General features: G+C 40.4%; 2 protein-coding genes across 5 annotated transcripts in view; both read right to left on the bottom strand.

Annotated features, from left to right (window-relative positions):
- The window catches only part of Cfap44 (cilia and flagella associated protein 44), a 110,345-nt gene extending 109,858 nt beyond the window's left edge, over positions 1–487 (bottom strand). The window contains exon 1 of one of the 2 annotated variants that reach the window (XM_031363964.1): positions 382–487. The gene's annotated coding sequence lies outside the window, so the exon portion shown is untranslated. The remainder of the gene's footprint in view (positions 1–381) is intronic. The other variant, XM_031363965.1, reaches the window with a different exon arrangement.
- Positions 488–7,782: 7,295 nt separating this feature from the next.
- Spice1 (spindle and centriole associated protein 1) overlaps positions 7,783–17,010 on the bottom strand; it is a 43,528-nt gene continuing 34,300 nt past the window's right edge. For 2 of the 3 annotated variants that reach the window (XM_031363960.1, XM_031363961.1), the window contains 5 exons: positions 15,077–15,561; positions 13,017–13,200; positions 10,300–10,402; positions 9,364–9,451; positions 7,783–8,239 (listed from right to left, as the gene is read on the bottom strand). In XM_031363960.1, the coding sequence (XP_031219820.1) occupies positions 8,186–8,239; positions 9,364–9,451; positions 10,300–10,402; positions 13,017–13,200; positions 15,077–15,561 (914 nt within the window). In that variant the 3' untranslated portion in view covers positions 7,783–8,185. Of the gene's footprint in view, positions 8,240–9,363; positions 9,452–10,299; positions 10,403–13,016; positions 13,201–13,621; positions 13,687–15,076; positions 15,562–17,010 lie in introns of those variants that run through there. The other variant, XM_031363963.1, reaches the window with a different exon arrangement.

Raw genomic sequence — 17,010 nt, 5'->3', positions numbered from 1 at the left:
TTTGAGATAAGGGAAATAGTGTAGAAGGGCCCACTTGACAAGACTCACAGCTAAGAGTGGGCGGGGGTGGCTTTGTGGACCCAGGCACATTTCCAGCAGGCTTTCCTTTCCGTCTGTGGTGACCTAACTTCTCTAGCTACCTGGCTGCTTCTTAACCTGCATCACCAGTTCCTTGCAGGTAGAAGCTGTGCACATGTCTAACCCGCACTGGTTGCTTCAAATGTTTGCGCTGAACTACCGTACAAAGACCAGGAAAGTGCTTCAGGGAAACTGGACCATACTAGTTCCACCTAAAAGGTGGCGTTCACAGCTCTCTGGGTCGCTACCAGATTTAAGGGAGACTCGTGGGGACAGCCCAGCCCAGGCTAAGAGCCCACTTACCAGAGGTGTTCACTACAGCAGCTGGTTTCTAGTCACACCTGCCCAAGGACTCCGTTTACTGCGGTTGCCACAGCAACGCCACTCGGCCTGCTGGTAGTGATGTGGGGGAGGGGAACAACAGGCTATTAGGAGCATGCGCAGCATGCCCCAAGATTTTGACTAGAGAGGTGTTGCCAGAGAGTTCTCTGCCCTGGAGACGAGGCTATTTGGACCCACCTCTCTCTAGGAAACAGAAGCCCAGCGTTCCAAAAGTTTATGGACCAAATGGCTTAGCATTTAAGTGCTTACCCAATTTTCCAAACGGGCCAAAGGGTCCTAAGGCAATTCTTTGCCAATTAAAAACGATACTTTAAAAATGGTACGGTCTTGGCTACAGATGGCAGCTTCCCAGCTACATCAACATCGAAGACGAGTATTTTCTGTGTTTTTTTAAAGAGTAAATAAGGGTTTGTGTTGTGAATTTTTGCTGCAGGAGGTGGGCACGTACAAAGCAGAGGCTTAACTTTGGGGGTTTTGTTTTTAATCTGCAAAGTATGTATTGGACAAAGGACTTGTATATAAAGTATATGAAGAGCTCATACCTTTAATAAAAAGGCAAATAACCCCACAAAAATTGGACAAAACGTTTTGAAACTACTTCGTGATCGAAGGCATACAAATACCAATGAACAGACCAAAGTAAGTAAGGTATTACCCTCAGGGATGAAAACACAAGCCACATACAACTCAGCCTCTGAAAAAGTAAAAAGGCTGACCCAATACTGGATAGGATAAATAGTAACAAGAGAGGTAGATGCTGCTAGTGAGGGTGTAAAATGGGATGTCAGAAAACCACTTAATGTTTTAAAATTCAACCATGCGTTCTCATGTAAGGTAGCAATTCATTTCTAGTTTTGTATCTAAGACAAATAAAATATTTAACCTTCATAGTAGGTTTATTCGTAACAGATTAAAGCTGGAAACAAGCCCAGGCATTTGGTATCAGGACACTAAGTATGAAATTATGGCACAGCCATACGATTGATCAAACACTAATAAGGAATACAAAGGCTTATCTATCGACACACATAAAATGGATCAATCTTAAAATCACATTGAATGTGAGAAGACAAAATAAAGATATTGTTGTTAATCCTAAGATTTAACAGAGGAAAACCAATTCCACCATTTTAGGCCAAATTTGAAGCAAGCTTTATTAAATATTCAATACTGACCACGAGATGGACTTTGGTCAGGACCACTCCCTGGAACTTCCCAGCTGAGTGGCTCTGAGACACGTATTGCAGGGCTTTATAAAGACAAACCTATAGGCCACAGTAGTTTGTCATGAGATTTTTGTTATATTCCACAACTCCCAGCATTCCAGGAAGTTACCTGGTCCTTGGACAGGTGGGACTTACAGGTTAATTTTGAGCATTACTGTATGTTCTGAATGACTCCATTTATATGAAATTCTAAAATAAACTTTGAGGATAGGAGCCACATTTATGTTTTCTGCTGGTGTACAGGTGGTAGGACTAACAGAGATAGACATATAAGGTCAGCGGGATTAGTACTTAATATGAATCCTAAAATTGACTGTTAAAAGCCAAATACAGTTTTCAAATAGACAATGCTAAATGCTAATTTCAACATTAAGGCTGAGGAGGTATATGAATAACTATTAATTCTCGAGGAAAGAGTAACAGGGTTCTGAACAGGGCGATTTTTATTTTAACACACACTCTTTGAACATCTTTTGATAAGACATTAAGTGCATGGTCTCTAGTTAGGAGCAAATATTATTCTCCATTATCTTCCTCTTTGACACAAAGATAATGCTCTGGGGTCAGACATATCTTCCCTACCCTTATTCAGCAATAAATCTCCCCAATTACCCAGAACAGGAGTCTCCAATTTATGTCCAAAGTTTATAGAACGTGAAGCCAAGGAGTCAGCTGCAATTCCACATGTAGCAGTTTACAAGGTCTGACCCCAGAGGGCGTACATCCCTCCGCAGTGTGCCTTCTTCAAACTCATATCCCATCATGCTCAGCTGTGCAGGAAGCAGCACTTGTTTCCATGCAGGAACATTTCCCATCAGTGACTCATTGTCTTTCCTAGTCATCATCTAGCTAATTGAGAGATCAGTTGATTCTCCGTTGTTCTCGTTTCTAGGATTCCAGTTTTACTAAGCCCCCTACACTCCACCCCAAGCTCCTCACAGTTTGGAGACTTCTAGAGGTTTTCCTTCACTAATGGAAAGGAAACAGGCACTGCTGGCACTACTCTATTTCCAATTTGGATGAGACCTTTGGAGTTGTATGAGCTGGACTGCAACCAGGAGACAGTGAGCCAAGAAGGCTAAAATTGTGGAGGGTCTAGCAAACTGGGTTCTTGATGACATGGCTAAGGCACTGCACCACATTTGGACAGTTTATTTCCTGAATTTTTGTTCTAATAAATAAAAGTACTAGTTAGGAGCATTCCAGGGCACAGCAAACATCAAAGGAGGACCTAGGTGCATAGAAAAGATTGTCCTCAAAACATATAGGAAAAAGGAAGTGAGCAACTCCAGAGATGAACTCTGTTCTAAGCTGGCTCCTATATATTAAGTCCAGTTCAAGCAATTAGATGAAAGCAGGGATCTAGAGTATTGACAGAATTAACATTTTTTGTATGATTTAATTTGTTAAATCATTCTTTCCTCATACAAATCAAACACATTTGTATGTGTTTATGTGGTGTGTGTGTGTGTGTGTGTGTGTGTATACAGAACATTCAGAACATGCACACCTGTGCATGCAGCAACAGTATTAAGAGGGAAAAATATAAAGTATTCAGATAGAAAATAATGGCTTTCAAGGTCTAAAAGGTGTATGAAATTAAAGGGGCAAAATTAAAGCTAGAAAAACATAAAAGAAAATGTGTGCTGACATGGAAACTTCTAGTTTCTTTGTAAAGTCGGTTATGTCAAATGATGTTTTGCTGGGGTACACAGGTGAAAGGATGTTTTCCTAAAGCAGACACATGAAAGCACATGTGATGCTTTCAAAGGAATATATAAATGTTATATCCCCAAAGTCAGTAGGAGCTTGGGCATTGATTCACATGACTCTAACCTTGATATTCTTCACTGAGGACATGCATGTATTGATTCATCTTATGTTTGCTGAGCTTCACTTGTGATTTCATAGAGAGAAACTCACCAAAGAACTTCTCATGAGGTTCCTGTGGCTCCTTGCTGCTTCCGCAGACTTGGGCCAGTGTTGGGGATTGGTTCTAATGCTTTGCCTTTATTCAGCTCCCCAAATCATATGGGAATCTATGTGTCTAGATACTGAGGGTCCCTGTCCCCAATTGGTTTTTGATTGATCAATAAGGAGCCAGCAGCCAATGGCTGGGCAGGGTGAAAAAGGAGGGACTTTTAGGATTCCTGGGCAAGAAAACAGAAAAGAGGAGGGGATTCTGCCATGGCGTGCATGGGGGGCGGGGGGATGCAGCGTAGGACTGACCATGTCATGAAGGAGCAGGAGGATACATGTGGGAACATAGGGAAAGCAGCCCAATGGGAGGGCTGCCCAGAAGGAAACAGGGCAGCAAAACCAAAATATATAGATTTAGAAAGTTAACTCAGTAATTCTGGAAGGGAATGTTTGCTAGCTAAGGAGAGGTTTGGAAGTGCTCATGCTACTGTTGAAGCTCAAGGTTTCTTCTGGATTGAACTGCAGTTGCTGATTCCTGTGTGGTGTCTCTCAGCTGACTAGTCTATAGCTGCTGATTCATAGTTAGTGTTTGCTGGTGGACTGGACTGAGAACAACAAAGACTGGAATTGCCCCCCAAAACATTTCTAAACAGGTCCACTTACCCCATATCCTATTAACCTTTCTTTTCCACTATCTCTAATAGGTGTCGGGCTAGAGAGGAGGTTGAGAAAAATTTATGCCTACAGTGTGTTGTGGGAAAATTTAAAAAGAAAACCACCTGGCAATCTCTGCTGGCCCACTGGTACCGGCCAGCAACATCACTATATCCCTGCAGGCTCCTGCTATTTTCTCCCAGCTAGCAAGATCATCTCACTACATGCAACGTTCTACATACCCCACAGTCAGTCACTTAGTGCCTAAGTTGCCCAGTAAAAACATGACTCTTAAGGCTTAATTATCCCATCAAGCTTATATATCAATAAGATCACAATTTACAAGATGCCAATATAATAATTTCAGAGCCAAATGATAAAGACAATGTTTTAACCCAATTACTCTAACCTTGTAAAAACCTTAGCTACCTGTGGCTGTTTAAAACCATGCGGGGCCTGGATCATCCTCTTCCTCTGCATCCATGATGATTTTCCTGCTTCTTCCCCTCTGCTCCCTAACCTCTCACCCTCCTAAACTTCTAACTCCACCTCTCTATTGCTGTCTAATCACAGGCCTGTCACTGCCCTAATGTGACTGGACAGAGAAAATGCTGCAACAACAGTGTATCAACACGTGGACAATGTTGTTACCAGATGATACTGAATTTTAAATGCAAATCTAAATGGTAGCTAGGGGTAATCTCTACAAGATATTGGTCAGGGAGATGACAAAAGACCCCCCCCACCTCAACCCCCCAAAAAGCCAAAAATCAAAAAAACAAAACAAAACAAAAACAAAAACCACTGCAAACTACTATGCCATTGTTTGCCAACCACAGCTAGATGGTGATGCTGTTGAAGACTAGTATTGAAGTGTAAGTGTAAGTGCCCAGCTGCAGACGAGTCACCTGTATCAACACCATCATCATCCAAGGTTCAGGGAACATCACAGAAGAGGGACAGAAAGAGTATTAGGGGAGGAGGAAAGCCATGAAATGTTGTCTTCCAGACATCACATGGCTGTTGCGCATGTCATCTCATAGCAGCTGTGGTTACCTGTCGAAGAACAAGTGTGACAAAATAGCAGCAGAGACAGGGAAGAGGCCCCTGAGGAGGGGCTGCGGCCAGGGAAGAGGCCCCTGAGGAGGGGCTGCGGCCAGGGAAGAGGCCCCTGAGGAGGGGCTGTGGACAGCTACTGCACCTCAGAAAAGGAGGCTACCTTTCCTTTGGGGAACTTGGCTATTGGTAAGGTGTCCATGCCCTGGTGGGTGGCCCCACACCCATGTGCATGTGGGCAGCATTATTTGGACTCAGATTAGTCCAAACAACAATGACAAAATAAACACAAACCAGGAAGGGAGACAGGAAGAAAGGCACTAGAAAGAGTTGGAGGGAGGTAACGATGGATGGATAAGATCAAGATACACTGTGTAAGTGTATAAGAATTTTAAATATATGTATCAGTATCCATGGTCTGGGGAGATGGCTAAGTGGGTAAAGCATTTGCCATGAGGAATGGAATTCAGATTCCCCAGCACCCACAGAGTTGTCAGACTCAGTGTGCAGGAGATGAAGACAAGGGAACCCTGGGACAAGCTGGTTTGTTGAACTAGCTGAAGTGGTGAGCTCCAAGCTCAGCATCAGTATCTATGATGAAGAGCGGTCAAGAAAGAGGTCAAGAAAGAGATCCAACTCCAACCTCTGGGCCTTCACACAAACATGCACTTGTGCAGTTGCACCTGTATACACAGGCGAGTTCATACACACAAGAACACCCTTACACACGTGCCATACATACACACATTAAAAAAAAAAAGAAAAGAAAAAGAATACACTCACAGAGAAAGCAGGAAACTTAACATTTTGGTGAGGGGTAATACTGAGATGGTTTTATCTCAGACAAAGGCAGTCTCTTAGTTAGGGCTGCACTGCTGAGAAGGGACACCGTGTCCAAGGCAGTACTTACAAAGGAGAACATTTAATTGGGGCTGGCTTTCAGTTTCAGGGGTTCAGTCCATTATTATAATGGCAAGAAACATGGCAGCGTCAAGGCAGACATGGTGCTGGAGAAGAAGCTGGGAGGTCTACATCTTGATCTGAAGGCAGCCAGAAGGAGACACTCTTCCTCACTGGGTGGAGCCTGAGAGACCTCAAAGCCCACCCACACAGTGACATACATACATACATCCACATACTTCCTTCAACAAGGCCACATCTCCTACAACAAGGCTTTTCCCTATGGCCACTGAAGCACCTGAATCTATGGGGGCCATACCTATCCAAACCACCAGACAGTCTTTATTAAACAACTTACAAAATGTACAGAACAAGTGGAAGAAATCTACAAAAAATAAAACAAATACAGACTCCACACAAATTCACCAGTGCCAGGAGAAAATAATGTTACTTTTTGCTGTAATTTAGAAGCCCAGGGTGCTTCCTAAAACACGGTTCTCAACTGCAGAGGGAGGGGAGGGGAGCTCTGCATCAGGGGAGCTTCACTGTGATCTTTCCCTCCTCCCAATTCACTCAAGTTGAAAACTGCTAACATAGCATGGCAGGTATCACTGAAATAAACTGGAAACAGAAGCCAACATTTGAGAGAAAGCACATGAAAGAAAATCTATTTTAGATGATTTAGGGCAAGGAAACTACTAAACGTTTTTATATTTCTTTTTCTAACATAATCACGAAATCAGTGTTCTGCATTTAGACATTTGAACATAATGGTATTACCATTGTTGAGGCCTGCCCAACACCCAGTATAGCTGTAGCCATTTTGTTCCATGCCTGCCAACTATTTCATATTGTTGCTGTAATGTTTGCCAGTCATTGACACAGAAAAATAATTGACTCAGAAAAATAACTGACTCAGAGTAGGTTCATGCTGACCACATACCATGTTATGTTTTGTATGTTCTGAGGTTTGTTTATCTTAAGAAATTCCACAAAGCTTTAGGTAGGACCCATCAAATTAAAGGTCAGTATGAACTGTTATGTCTAAAATGGCTTCAGTCAGCCCCAACTACTGGGCAGCACTTTCTGCACCTGCATATGAGCTCACTGTGGTTTTTACAATTTTAGCCTTTATAAGCTGACAGAGAGAGATGTTCAGGGTCATAGCCTCAGCCCTGAACTCTAAGCTCTGGCCTTGATTGATCAGCTTTAGGGTGTGCACTCAATTAACCATGCCTGTCTGACTGACAGTAGAGTTGGTGTGGCTTGTGGGGTGACCGCTGGACCCCAGCAATCATTACTTATTAGATGGACATTATCATTTTGAAATCTTCACACTTAAAAACTACAAGATTTTTATTAAACACATAGTTACTTTTACTTGCTTAAGGAAAATAAACATTCCTACACCCACTTTATGTACTTTTGTTGAGACGGGGTTCTCTACATAGCTCAGGCTGGCGTGGAACTCATACATACTACAACCCTATTGCCTCCGGCTTCTGAATCAACATTAGATTATAGGTGTCCCCCACAGCCGCAGTCTTTAGTTTTTCCTAAAGCTATGCATTCAATTTGAAATGATGGATAACAGAAAAGTACCACATTTTTCTGAAAGCCAGAACAGCTTTATTTTAAGTTATACATAAAGCAAATTAGTTCTGGGAAGTTGATCCACATTTAAGATGCACTAAATAACAAACAAACCTTCAACAGCAATGACAAGAGTAACAATGTATTACTAAAAGTTTAACAAGGTTAAACATATATAAAACTTTAATTCTCCTGCAGAGTTTTATTCACAGGGAATTTTAGGTGCTTTGTTAAAAAAAAATTGAAAAGGTAAAATATTAAAATAATTCTTCTTTTCTCTGTTTCCCTAAATACAGGATACCTTTGCAGGTTTTATCTGAAGAGAAAACGTTACAACTTGAATGTAGAATCCGTGACGTGGGAAGGAAAGGCCAGGAAAAAGACGTCACTGAGGACGCCCTCTGCTTGAGCTTCACTTATGGTATGTGGGCAGAAAGAGCAAACCAACCTTCTTCATTTTTCTTTTCAGTCTGTTGAACAAAGATGCAGAGAGGAGTTAGAAATGAACCCACTAGAGATTCAGAGACATTTAGACCAAGTACAGTCAACAGTCGCGTGTGTGTTAACTGGCTTTGAAATGTCAGTGCTCCTGACAGAGCCCCTGCCCAGGGAGACACCAGGCAGCTGGTTGCCTGCTCAGCAGGTGTCCTAGTAAAAATCTCACTTTTAAAATGAGAAATCCAACATTTATTCAACTGTAGATACAATTTGAAACATGATAAAAAATAGTTACTGAATCTTAGCAAATTAAACATGAACCATGGGTAACTGTATCAAAGAGATAACTTTAAGCTTTTCAGAATGTAAAAATCAGAAAGGACAAAATTTTAAAGCCAGGTAACTGGAGTAGCTAACTAATCAAGGCAGTTGGTGCATTTGGGCTGTGTCTCTCCTCTATGATCTAATACCTTCCCAATCTGTTACCAGTTTACCTCTGGAAAAACATCTTTTTCAGTTCTAAAGATATTTATGCAATTTTCTATGATAAACACTGAAATTTTCAACATTATCAAAACAAATAAAAATGCCTTCTGTAAAAAATCTAAATAAATTGTAAATGTTTCTGTGAAAAATCTAAATAAATTGTAAATGTTTAGTTTCCAAACAGTCTGAACCAAACCAGAACTTACGAAAACATACAAAACATTCATTTACCCCCTGTGTTATCACACATCTAACAAAGGTACTCTCAGCTGCGGTACACGGGTGTAAAGTACCCAGACCCAGGACTCTGGATATCCCAAACTCTACTTAGATACCCCAACAGCAGCAGGAGCAATACCTCAAATGTAAGACCCACTCAAGACCATGGTACTTGGGAATCAAGCCTCAAACTAGTAATTCTTAGTCTCTAAAGGAAGACACTTGAAATCCTACCAAATTTTAGCTTATTTCTTAGTTACCATACAAAACAAAACAAATGTATGACTTACTGTTTTTCAAATGAAGATAAATTATAGTCTTTATTTTCCTTGCACAGTTTTCTATCATGTTAAAGACACTAAGAATAGTAACTAAGAATGGACGTTAGTCATCTTCCACAGGTACACTCTCTCGACCCTACATAGTACCCTGATTATATTTTATAACATACCTTTGTTCTTGGATTAACTGGTGTGAACCTCCCACTTCCTGAGGTGGCGTTTAGTGGAGAACAAGAATTGCTGATTGCCCCTGAAGATCTATGCAGGAGAAATAAGCAGGCAGCCAGAGAGTGAGATTCACCACTAGCCATCAACGATTGTATAACTGCTCTCTTTACTGGGAAGAGCTTGACAGGGTTTGGCTGACAGGTCCAAAACAAGCCATAACACTTTACCAACACAAAACTTAAAACTAACAGCTTACTCTTAGAGTAGTTTAGCTTTACAGAAAGAGTGAAGGTTCTGCATTCTCGTGTGCCCATCACCTCCATCTCTAATACAGCTTCTCTTACTTATAACATCCTGAAGTAATGCTTTAGCATTGACCACCCAACCCTGACTCACTATTAACAAAGCCAGTTTCCATTGGGTATTCTCTGTATGAGATACATTCTGCAGATTTTGACAGATAACTGCACATGCCTTCCATGTATAATACCATACAGATAAGATTGTAAAGGCTGCGCAGTAGTGGGAAGGTGGTCAGGGTAGCCTGGGAGCGATGAGAACTGGAGCAGAACAGTACAATACAGGGATGCAGGGTGGAGACAGAAAAGCCGGGGACTCCTTTCTGACCTGCCTACCAATCATGTGGCTCATCTAAGCCAATCAGCTTTGTGTTCACTTATTGAAAGGAATGAAAGTGCTACTAGTCAATGTATCTACCCTGGTATATAGCATCTCCTAATTTTGTGGTCATAAATGCATAAAGATTTGCCCATTTTCTGTTTTAAGCAGGCAACCCTACTTGGTTAAGCTTACTTCTCACCTTCATTCTCTCTGTATGAGTTAGTCTGTCTGAACTTAAGTTAAAAAGGTACCGAGTGCAGAGAGGAAGGCACACAGACACTCTTGATGCTCTGAGTACCAGCAGCCCTGTGCCCTACCTTCGTGAACTGTTCCCACTGACAGGAGACACAGTATTGCATTTTGAACTCTCTGAAGCCTCCACTCCTGGAACAGACACCTCAATGGTCCGCTTTCCTTCTTCTAAAATATAAAAGTAAAATTTAATGTCCTTACTTCTCACTAATAAAAGTAACATTTTTGCTTAATTCAATACCATTAGAAGTTATACATTACAATTTTAGGTATTTATATATTTTTATCATGATGGCTCACAGAAACACTTGAGAGATGCTTTTTTAAAATGAACTATTACAACAAGAAACTTTAGCTATTTGTCAATTTGGCAGCATACCAGTTCACAGAATGCTAGCATCTTCTAACAAGTTGTATCACATCAGAGCAAGAAGTGAAAACCAGTGGGCCCTAAGATATGTTGGGGAACATGAAAGTGAGTGAAGGGAAGGAGTGAGGGGGGTGGGTATGGTTAAAGTAGATGTATTTGTGAAATTGTCATAGAAGAAAAAATTTTAAAAATTAAAAGAGAGCTAGCCTTAAAGTTTAATTTTCAATTTAATAAAATTAAATGGGGCTTCTTTTACCCTCACAGCTATGAAATCTGATCTTAAGAATGACTTGCGGGATCCTCTATGACTATGATGGATATAAAATATTTTACTAATAAATGTCTGTTGATTGCTTATCTACTTAGGAAACCCTAAAAATTCACATAATTAGACTTTGCTTCGGCCATATGAGAGTCCATGCCTGGTGCTATCTATCTGATCAAAACCACAAGGCAGTGAAGGTCATAGGTCCTGAAGAAGAGACTTACTACTGTTGTCTGGTTAAATTACTATGTCAAGCTGCCTTCTAAATCTCTATTTACAGCCACAGGAAAAAATGCTGCTCTCAGCCTTATTCAGAGCAGCTTGGCTTGGCAGAAAACAGTGGTGAATAGAGACCCTAGGCTGCTCACAGTGCTGAGAAGAAAAGCCGGTATTTGCCTGACTCTCAAAAGGACCTGTATAGCTCCTCCTCCAAGGCTCAGGGAATACTGTGGAAGAGGGAAGAACAAATGCAATAGCTGGAAGACAGGGAGTGGGTTGTGTTCTGGACAGAATAGGGCCATTGACATCTGTGCCACAGTGGCACTGTGGTTGGCTGCACTGGGCATAAGCAATAGTGGAGTAGGGAGCTCATGGAGCCCCACCTTTCTAACTGAACTACAAGCTAAGGCTGGATTCTGGAGGTGGGAATGTCACTATCTTTCGTTATGTAATACTGGGGAGCCCACCAGGCTTGATGGGATAGTTCCATGTCAAAGGTCATTCAAATCATCCTTAAAATCAGTGGGTTACAAAATAAGTTACCAACATGAGAAAGGAAACTGTAGGCAGGGGACTGGCAGGGGTACAAGAGAAAAGGGCAGAGCTGTAGGCAGGGGGCTAGCAGGGATGCAAGAGAAAAGGGCAGAGGGTGAGAAGAATCAAGTATAAAACTGTCAAACAACAAAGTTAACTAATTTTTTTAAATTCCCCCAGTTATCCTACAAAGCCATGACACTGTTTACTCTAATTTTTATTATACCCCACAGAGGTTACTATAAAATCAAGAATTCTATTTTGGGTGTCTTGGATACTAGATGAGATAGAAATAAAGGTAATTTTCAAGCTTACAGAACACTATGAGAAGCAATGTCACATTCTGTCACAGAATCACACCTTAGGCTGTTTTGCTTTATGTCCCCCACTTTCTCAGAACCAGTTGACACTTTCTCCTGCACTTATTGTTTGCTGCATAGCCCCCAGTTTGGTGCTGGAATATTTAAGCCATACATGGCAGGCACCTTGCAGAGTTCATATGTATTTCAACAATTTACATATTTAAACCAGAATTTGCCTCCAGCCTTCATGACTGTGAAGACTTGAAGACAGCTACTGACCAACTGAGGAAACCTAGAATAAATACAAAGGAGAGGCTTTGGGGAAATGCATTACCTGTGACTTTCTAGGAATCCCCAAGAATCTGTTTTCTTATTCAAAATTTCAAATAATAAATAATTTCCAACAGAGGTGAAAACTCTTACTGGTAGCATATGGGTAACAGAGTTCATACAAGCCACTCGGGTCCCCATAAGCACCTCAGGGATACCACTGATAGCCTTTCGGTTCATCCCAATCAGCCTTAGCCTGGGCTCCAATCAATACCTTTGATGTAGCACCACCCATGAGAGCATAAATGCATTTCTGGCTAAAAGCCAACTTAGAACCACTTCATTTAATCAGCACTGTTTGAACAGGACTTCTATAAAAACAAAATTTTAAGTTACAATTCAACTATTTTTTAATATTCTTTACATATTCTTAAATGTAGCAAAATAATGTGAAAACTAAATTGAGTGGAAATGTTTTCCTGTTTTAAGAGATCAATTATTTGTAACTGATATGGTAACATTTATAGTCTAATTTTGATGCTTATACTTTATGTAGCATATATCCTAAGTGAGTCACATACTGTAATGAATATTTCACTTAGATGGTGTCTCCCTGGATGTCAAAGACTGGCTATAGAACAAAAGAGCTTTCTACCACTATTTCTGCCACTTACTCTCTGACACAAGCCAGTTTCTTCTGGTACAAAATTGGAGTACTAAAACACAGTATGCCCTGAGGTTCTTTTGACTCAGTAGGAACTTTCACAATTGAGAGAGTAAAACTACACTTCTAAGTTTGTAAGTCATGAATCTGTGACCCACCAGCCCAAGCTCTGAGAGGTGATTCAACAGGTGACACTGGTGACGAGGAAAGGTTCAAGCCAACAAGTTTCTGCTGCTCGATCAGCTGGAGCAGTTTGCTGCGAGCCTCCATGCTCTGTCGGTTCAACTCTGCAATCCGCTCCTCCATGCTACTAGGCGTTAGAGACTGAACTGCTGGGAAATTCTTCAGGGGGAAAAGGTATAAATTCATCATTAAAAACCACCCAATTCTGACTTTTCTACTAAGTACCAGCAATCCAGTATTTATGAACCTTGATATAAACATAAATGAATGATGGGGTAAAATAGTTTACAAATCATTTAGAGTAAGAGCTAAAGCAAATGCTTCCACTGCTGCATGAGCAGTCTAATGGGACAAGGCTGCCCTGCATCAGCAGCTCTTACTACTTGCCTCAGATGAACTAAGAGAGAGAGTCAGAGAGAGAGAGAGAATATCACAAGAGCAAAGACACGTCTGCCAGTGAGGTAAATGCCACACTCCTAGCCATGACAGATCACAGTGGAGACAGACTACACAGGACTATCTCTGAATCCGAAAAGAATGCTTTTAAAACTTCAATCTTCAAACAAGCTTCATGAATTACCTGGCAGAGACTCTTAAGCATACTATTCCTTTGCTTTTGGCTTCAGAGATCTGATTTAAGAATATCTGTGATTAGAAAGGAGCATAAGACAGTAAAATAGTCTAAATAGAGAGTAAAAGCCCAAACAATACAAAACAAAAAACTACTCCGGAGATACAATGTAAGTTTAATTTGAAAAGCCCAAGAAAAATGCACTTTCACCATTCATAATAATTTCATTTAGTTAAATATATCCCTTTGAGAGGAAAAACCAATCCATGACAGAAATGACTAACTTGAACTATTGGTTTTTTGCTTTTGTCTGTTTGTTTACTTATTTATTTTAAAGATAAGTAAACCAATAAGAGTCAAAGGCTAGTTTGTATTTCTGATTAAATAGAAAGGGGATAGTAAAGGTTGCAATATCAGTCCCTCCCTGTCCAGGCTAGTATCTGTAGTATTTAGAAAGGGCACAGCTCAACATTTAATTGTGTTACCCATGTCAACCCTGCCTCAGTCTCTTGAGGATTATTGAGCCAACATGCCTGGCACTAGATACACAGGATAAAAAAAAAAAAAACCCTGCTGTATATATAATATCGATGCTCCTCAGAATGTGAGCAGACCAGCAGGTTTGGCACCTTGGAGGGATGTATTACAAAGGAACTGGCTGAATCCCAGACCTATTTAGTCAGGCACATTTTAGCAAGATCCTCAGACTGTTCATATGCACATTAAAGTCTAATTCTTTAAATATAATTTCTATAGGAAAACCCATTCTGTGCCCTAGGAAGTTATTCAAGAGTTAAGTTAAGAGTAAATTACTTTTAATTAAAATCTAGTTGTGCAGCAAGCACTCTAGGTCCTCCTAATTCTATATCATTCATTCCTAGCTTATCCTCAGCCCTCCTACAGTTTCTTTAATTCTATTTTTTTCATGCATTCATGTATTTTTATTTTCGTGTTGCAAAACAGGTTAAGGCTTATCTATCTTGTAAGGAAGATATGTCAAAGCTATACGGAGTCACTTCTGAAAAGAAATCTCTTTGGATGTCTGTTATAGCTTGAGTATGAAACGTACCAACTCATATACTGGGGGCTTGCTTGCCAGCTCATGGGCTTTGGGGAGTGACCAGCTCCCGAGGGCTTGGATGAAGGATCAATCCTCTGAAGGATCCATAACGTGATAGTATTATGGGTAGGCAATGACAGGGAGGAGGCAGGGCTTAGCTAGAAGAATCTCATCACCTGAGCATATCTTAAAAGAGAAGTACCTCACCCTCTGACCTTCTGATAAGTGGCCTCTATCACGTGTTCGGGCCACCATGAGAGTCTGCTTGTCTAACCTAAGAGGCAGAGCAATACATTCTGCCACAGAGAGTAACCCCTCGGAAACCATGAGCAAAAACCAATCTTTATTCCCTTTGGGCTGCAGTACAGGTCTAACAGTTTCCAGGCAGTCTCAGCTGTACTTACAGCAGGCGCTTCGCTGGCATTTCCCTGTTTGCTCAGCTCCCGCAGTCCATCACCTTGCTCTCCTCCTGAGCTTCCAATATTGTTCAGGTGAGCCTTGATGGCTGAATTCTGCAGGGTTAACTCAGCAATCCTGGCCATTATGTCCTTCCTCTGCACCAGGGCCTCTGATGTTCTAAGTTGCTGCCCATCTCCAAGCACCGCGGGCTCCTCTGGGAACAAGGGGTTTCTCGACTGCTGAGTGCTGGGAAGGGAGCGGCAAGGGGGCTGTGACAGGTTAACAAATGCTGGCTGGCCTTCGTTCTCCAGCTCTTCTCCCATGTGAGAGACTCTCCACCTCTGAGTGAAGAGGTGGTTCTCCTCACTTGAGTTCTGAATGACTGGATCAATAGGCTGGGTCTTCTTTTCCCAGTTCTCTTCCTTCTCTATGACTTCCACAGTGGGAGGGATTCGTGGAGCCGGGCGAGTCTGAACAGTTCTCCTCAGGACTGTGAGTAAGAATTTTAAAACAGTCATGAGCATCTTATTTTTCTTTTTTTTTTTTTACTGATTTAAGTTTTATTGCATTATGATGAGAAAAGATACATAATTTCAATTTGTCTGAATCTGTTAACATTTAAAAACATATTTTAAGTAAATGGAATTACATCACATTCTTCTTTCCTTTTTTGTTCCCCAACTCCTTCCAGAGACCCCCTTCAATAGCTGCCATACCCTTCTTTTTTATTTATCTTATCATATTCTTTAAAATTTATAAAATATTATAATTATAAAAATGAGTGTTATAAAAGTTGTTTGATATAAAACAATCAATAGAACAGACTTATGCAGATGCTTGTCTACAGCAATACTGAAAATACATATGTTTTTCTCAATATAAATTTTAAATAACTCCAAACATATTAACTGTATATTTTAAAATAACACATCACTACTAGTTTTTTTTAATGAACGTAAATAGATAAAGCCTTTTTGTTTGCTTGTTTTGTTTTTAGTAGAGCTTAAAATCTTGGCTCTTACTCTGATACAAGCCCAAAATAAGAACAATTTGTAGACACTGGAGTTCATTGTAATAAGGCTATACTTCAATGACTTTCACATCACCAAAGGATTTTACCTCCATAATAGCTCTAAGCTAAAAGTTGACAGTTCTGCTGTGCCAAGGAGTGAATTGCAGGCACGATTTTTGGATACAGATTTCCTGCTATGGTCAAAGCTATTTGACTTAAGTGAGTGACTTTATTCTCAGATCACAGGTTACATTCATTTAAGAAATGGTGTATGTATTAAGATGGTCTATCCATAAAACCATTCACCAACTGTTTCAATAAATAATTGTTCTACTTGGAGGGTGGCAAGACATTAGGTGAGAGTAAGAATTTGGTTCATTAGCTGTGATAATTTGGAAAAGCATTCATCTCAGAGAAAGAGTAACTTATAAAGTCCTCTTCTTCAAACTTGATACAAGAGTTACAAATGTCAAGCAAAGCATTTAGTCTCACTTTGTTGTTCTCTTACAAGCCACCTCCCTAGTTAATCGTCTATGTTTCTTTTGGCTGTTTAATAAATAATTTTGAAATATATAAGCCGTTCTGAAAACCATATTATAGTGTAAAAACATCAAATAAACAATCTGACTAATAAAGAGGCTGAAATAGGAGAAGCATGATTTCAAGACCATTATGTGGTACACAGCAAGACACTGTCACATACAAACAAGCAGAAAATGTATATGGATTGTACAATATTGGACCTATTTCTCCAATTACCAAATTAGACACTGGATGACGGCCAGCAAATTTTCTAATTCCTCATATTTTTGAGTTTCAATTGATTAGGATATGTTGGTTATATTAATTTTCATATTAAGAGATATTAAGGAAAAGTAATTTGTTACTTCCTGTTACTTTGTTGTTAGAAGTGGAATTATGTTTGTG

Source organism: Mastomys coucha, unplaced genomic scaffold, assembly GCF_008632895.1.
Source record: "Mastomys coucha isolate ucsf_1 unplaced genomic scaffold, UCSF_Mcou_1 pScaffold12, whole genome shotgun sequence".
Lineage (NCBI taxonomy): Eukaryota > Metazoa > Chordata > Mammalia > Rodentia > Muridae > Mastomys > Mastomys coucha.
The sequence above is the reverse complement of the archived record's forward strand: the minus strand, read 5'-3'. Positions and strand labels throughout refer to the sequence as shown.